The sequence below is a fragment of the Apium graveolens genome, chromosome 1, assembly GCF_009905375.1.
Source record: "Apium graveolens cultivar Ventura chromosome 1, ASM990537v1, whole genome shotgun sequence".
NCBI lineage: Eukaryota > Viridiplantae > Streptophyta > Magnoliopsida > Apiales > Apiaceae > Apium > Apium graveolens.
The window spans coordinates 189,610,416-189,616,415 of NC_133647.1; the positions used below are offsets into that span (position 1 = coordinate 189,610,416).

At 35.1% G+C, this 6,000-nt stretch overlaps 1 protein-coding gene across 1 annotated transcript; it reads left to right on the forward strand.

Moving 5' to 3' along the window:
- Positions 1 to 1,703: 1,703 nt before the first annotated feature.
- On the forward strand, positions 1,704 to 3,194 carry LOC141673884 (protein MIZU-KUSSEI 1-like). The gene has a single exon (XM_074480615.1). It carries the CDS (start codon positions 2,165 to 2,167, stop codon positions 2,963 to 2,965), a length of 801 nt encoding a protein of 266 aa, XP_074336716.1. The 5' UTR covers positions 1,704 to 2,164; the 3' UTR covers positions 2,966 to 3,194.
- Positions 3,195 to 6,000: the final 2,806 nt, after the last annotated feature.

A 6,000-nucleotide genomic window follows, 5' to 3' on the forward strand; every position in this document is an offset into this window, starting at 1 on the left:
CATTCAGACACACGGATAGGAAAAACACAAAAACAAACATAACAAAATCTTTTCATAATAACTAGAACCGTTACGATTTTATAAGCCGGATACAAGAATGCAATTTTTAAATTGTTCGCATATAAAAACTGAAAATTGGTTTAAATGAGTTATCTAGAGCAGGAAATAACTTAACAAAGTTAGATGCGATCCGGCGGAAGCATAGCGGTTGATCTGTGATTTCGATAGGTCCGTCCGTGAATTATGAGTACGTATTTATAGTACTCCAAGTAGGAGTATTATTATTTTTTTCTGTTTGGTACGTAGATTCTTAGTGCTTGCTCCCGAGTTTTTTAATGGGAAAGAAGGAAGTATTTAGGAGATAAAATACTTTCATCTCATTTTTGGAGTGAAAGTTTTGGAGCGAAAATTGTTAAATTTACATTCATAAACACTTGTTTCCGCTCATTTTAAAAACTCGGGAGCATGATTATGAAGTGAAGTGAAACTAATTTACTTACCTTTCACTTGTTTTCGTTCCCTTTTAAAACTCGGGAGTAAGGGATTAATGTTCAACTGCGATTTCATTTAAAAAAGCACGTGATCGACGTTCTTAATAAAATGAGTGTATATTTGACGAAACGTAACATAAATCTTATTTTTTTTATATATGAAAAGTTGACTAGCCTCGTGTTCCAATTTGTGGGCTGCGATGCCTTTGCTGCATTTACACTTATTAAATCCCCAGCTGCATAACATGAAACAACGCATTTAAAGTATGTCCATCCATTACAAAACTAATTTTATGATTAATCTAACAGCTCCCAGTTCCCGAATAAAAGTGTTACTGCTGTTATGAAGCTACAGCCGCATACGAGATATAGCATAGAATCTAAAACCCAGAACATTTCATAGTATGAATGTATCTAAGAGTAAATAGCAGTAGTAATCGACCATGGCTAGTGGAATGTAGGTAGCTCTGATAGAACCGTCACTACTAAAGATGTTGGTTTTATCTTAATACACTGTAGACAAATGATAAAAGAAGCCCCCCTCCGAATGATGCCAAGCACAAAGGTGGCTAATGGAAGGCTTTATTCATCATTGAGACTTGTGCATCAATTGTTTGCTCCAGTTTATCACTATACTCACTGTTGCCTATGTTACACCATTTTTTGCTCCAAATTAATGTGGTGCTGCTGCCCAAACATCATTTAATCTAAATATCAAATGTCCAAAACGGTTCATAATACACCTTGAAACTCAATCAATTCTACGGGAAAATTTAAAGAAATGTCTAGTGCGGGATACAAAATTATTATTAGTATCGAATGGTAATGTGACATTTTCGTAAAATAGTCCACCTCCACACCTATTAAGCTATTATTACTCATTCATACCCTAATGAACTTTGAGTAAAAATTGTAAAAGCTTCTGGTTTTACTCGGGGGCGAACGTCTCGGCTGAGAAAAACTTTTAGTAGATAACTGTGTTTTCAAATCTAGATTTTTAATTCAAAATATCATTAATAAAAACTTAATAATCACGATTTGCATTATAACGATATTTCATTTTAACCTCGACTATTTTTAAAATCTTGGTTCCGTCATCTGTTTTACCAGGGACAAGAGAGTCGCATATGTGGGGATGAAGTGGTCGTTTATGGTGGGTAAGTCTTGGTGTGCCTTTACCTGCCCCATAACTGTTTCCAATGCAATGTAGAGTTTACATACTGTCAATTACTACAATTTTCACACTCATAAACACACACACACTCTCTCTCTCCCTTGTCCTTGATTATGAGCTCAAGCCCCCACCAGAAAAGATATCTCAAACAGAGCTTTGTCTCTCCAGATTCCACTATTCTTTTTATCCTCATTTTCAAAAACAAACTTCAATTGTTTTTGTTTCTCTGTTGTCTCCATCCTTTCTTTACTCTTCTTGTCCCTTGTAAATCCATCTCTATTTCACAGTTTGGTGGGGCTGCTCACCTTCCTATTCTGTCAGCCTTCTCACCTCCCTTCACTAAAGTCCACTACCATAGAATTTTTAAGCCTAAGCCCTCTACCACAAACTTCTTAAATATTAGTACAACTGATGAAAGAATAGAATCCATAACTTTTTATATATCTCTTTCTTTTACTTTCAAAACCCTGCTACATCATTCTTGATCTTGCTTCCCAAGATGAGGACAATCATGGCTAAGACCCCTCATGACTCATCTTTCTCGTTCTCTCGTAGATATTTTCACTGGAAAAAGAAGATTGAAGACGATGATGATATGGAATTGGAAGATATATTATCTTATCACTCCTCCTCGAAGTCTAACGAGGAGGAATTGAAAGATAAGGAGCTTGATTCTTCGGTGCAATCAGTGAACCCTCCGGTAAAAGCACCGAAGAAGAAATTGTCGGTTGTGACAATTTCCAAGCTCAGATCAGCTTTTACCTTCGGAGGGAAAAGTAAAAGCCGATCACATACAGGCTCAGGCCTCGGTTCAAAAGTCATATGCACACTCTTCGGGTACCGGAGAGGCCATGTCCATGTTGCATTTCAAGAAGATTCTAAACTGGCACCAGCATTTCTGGTTGAACTTGCAACTCCTACTAGCATTCTTGTGCGAGAAATGGCATCAGGGCTGGTTCGAATAGCGTTGGAATGCGATAAGAAGACGGTAAAGAAAGGCATGAAGTTGCTTGATGAGCCACTTTGGAGAACATACTGTAATGGAAAGAAGTGTGGATATGCAATGAAGAGACAATGTGGGCCTGATGAATGGAAGGTGCTGAATGCAGTTGGCCCAATTACAATGGGAGCTGGTGTGCTACCTGGGAGTGAAAATGGATCCGGGTCAGAAGGTGAGCTAATGTACATGAGAGCCAAGTTCGAGAGAGTGGTGGGGTCTAGAGACTCTGAAGCTTTTTATATGATGAATCCTGATAGCAATGGAGGTCCTGAACTCAGCATTTATCTGCTCAGAGTTTGAGCTTTGTAATGGCTATATCATGATCATGTCATTAGTTTGAAATTAACTACTGTTTAGTGAACTTGTTAGTCTTTATTGAAGCTATTTGTATAATTGTCAATTCAAGCTTAAGAAACGAAGAGCTATTGAATGTATAACTTCTTATGTTCAAGTACATGTATGTAATTTGATTTTAAGTTGCATGGTGTTGGTTAACAAACTTTCCGACTGCGAGTGATTTTTTATGCTGTGATAATATTTGACATGATCAAATTTTCGACTGCAAGTGATTTTCACGTTTTGATAATATTTGACACGACTGGAATTCAATTCGAACGCATGTGAAACTCGAAAAGGAAACGGATACGACACCGTTAGATCAAATGTAATCCGAATGTCATGTTTGATAAAAACAATTTTCTGTCAAATGTTAAGAAAATTTGAGAAGATGGTGATTTGACACAACTCAAATCTTGCCACCCCTATTTCGGGGCGAACAGTAAAGGACTAAACGAAGCAAAATGAAAAAAAACCAAATAAAATTATTGCTGTTGCTGTCAATTTAAGGTCCCAGATTAGTTGTTGAAAGCTCAGGCAAGAGTTAAAATGTTTGTAAAACTATATACTAGTCATGGACATAGTCCATCAATTTACAGTAGTGTTTAAAACACTACATATAATGTACAAACACTAATGACAGTCATAACCTGTCTTTTCTGCATTGAATTGGTTGTCCATTTTTGGTTTGTTAGCCAGTACCCTACTAGAAGAAAACTTATCATTGGTGTTTATTTGTCATAGGTACATAAAGATGTGCTACATTACCAGTTACTCGTATGTTTAGCCGTATAAGTGTTGTTTTATTATTTTTATTATTAATTAATTATAAACGCACTTACCAGAAATCAAAATTTTCAACTCAATCATCACACCAACTCTTTATTGACATAAGTGTTTTATTATATATAAAAAGATAAAATTCTTATATTTTGTCCTCGTATAAGTATGTAAAAAATAAATATTATTTACTTATCGCATAAATAGTATGAACAAATATATGTTACAGCAAACGCCGATGATTAACATATTTTGCTACGGATCTGAAATAAGAAACGAATCCTTGATAAGTATGTAGTTATCGATGGATAGTACTCCGTAATTGGAATTTGTTGTGGTGGTGGATTTGGTGAGCTTTAATGATGAATGTCGATTAATATATAAACACCACACAAATGTTAATCCAAAATCCATTATTAGACTTGGATATGCAATTGACACATAACCTAACAAGTGTTTGATACGTACGGGAGTGACAAGACACACTGTCCCTCCATGTTTTTTGCTATCCAGTTTCTTCTTCGTTTCCTCTTTCTTGTTTATTCATGTACAATGTACAATCTTAAAGAAACATTTTATATATAATGGCAGAAAAAAAAAATTATTCTTAACCTCTCCTGCCAGTTGTATACTTGTATGGAATTATAAATAGCAGGTGAGATACTATTCGATCTTTAAATCTAAACGGTGGTTTTAAAGACGGATATCAGCATGAGTCGATAGAATATCTTGTAGTGAATGATGATTAATTAAATAATGGGTAATTAATCTGATATAGTTCATTCGTAGTTAGTAAATTCATAGTTAGTCCATATAAATAATTTGTATATTCATAATTAGTACACTGCAATATTATTCAAGACTTATCGGCTGCCAAATTGGTCGATTTAGGTACAAAATCGGTTGGTATTATACCAGAAAAATCATGTTTCTGGTAGTGGAAACATTGAAACTTGATCGAATATTAGCTCACTTGTGTCATTCCATTTGAAAATTATAAAATAAATAAGTTTTGTGAAATAGCATCATTAATTCAAAAACTGAGGTGGTGCATAATAATGACAGAAAATGTAAAATGGGTTTGTGAATTCATCCCTTTGATGATTTGAAAAGGATAGTGATAGTGGGTTGTGTGCATGCTCACTTGAAATGGAGTAGAACATTTGGTTCACTTATACAGACTACAGAATCACCACATATATTTTGTACGTTGATTATACTTGCAAAATAATACTCCTCCATGTTTAAAGAATAATAGTGTATAGGTTCATTTTGCAACCAAGATGACCAAACAGATCATTTGCGAGTACACAGGTGTTACTCAGGTAAATGGAAATTGTGTACCCACCAGGCCACTAATTATATAGTCACTTTCGCCTATTGCCCATTTATATCCGGACGAAATTTACCCTTTTCGTATTGCTTCTCTGCTGCAACAATATAGGGTTAACTTGATGCACATACGATGAAAAAACACTAACGTCGTTTTGCAAAGGTATCGCAAGAAATAAAATAAAGAGGTTTTGGTCATTAACAAACTGAATAACATGAATATTCAGATTCAGCAAATATACGTTTGACCGGTCTAAGTGCTTCTAGACTTGTAGTACCAAATTAAATTAGCAGTGTTAAAAAGAAGCAAAGTACGTACAAATAAAAATGGATTAGTGGTCAGCTATGTTTGCGCTTGAAAACAATATAAGCAAACTGTAGAGATTGTTTTCTCTCTCACTGTCTCTCGGCGAGAAGGAGATTGTAAGCATGCAGAGAATATAATAGAGAAATGCACAGAGCTTGCCGGTGACAGCTTGGGCAACAGCAGTACCCGACGTCCGGACAACATACGATAAACATGCAGCATTTACACATTTTTGTGTATTATTTATTTGTGTCTCTATACATATATTCACTTTTTCTCTGCGTATGATTATTTATACATGTACCCTTTTTTGTAAATCACTGATCAAAGTCAAGGTTAGACCTGCAATGACGCAGCTGCTTCTGATCAATACTGAATTTTTACCACTACAATTTTCAAAATATTCTAGTGTTACATCCTTTCTTACATGGCTTCTTCTCCCAACACTTTCTCTACCTATTTACTCTACCACTATATTTGTGCAATTTTATCTCCTTTCAGGATTTATTACTTTTCTGCTTTATATTTTCAGTTTTTAGTTGTCAATTATATACTACATTGATGGAACATGCTTAGTGCA

What these genes read in the sequence shown, in the direction of transcription:
- LOC141673884 (XM_074480615.1), top strand. Translation starts at nt 2,165, where the DNA reads ATGAGGACAATCATGGCTAAGACCCCTCATGACTCATCTTTCTCGTTC.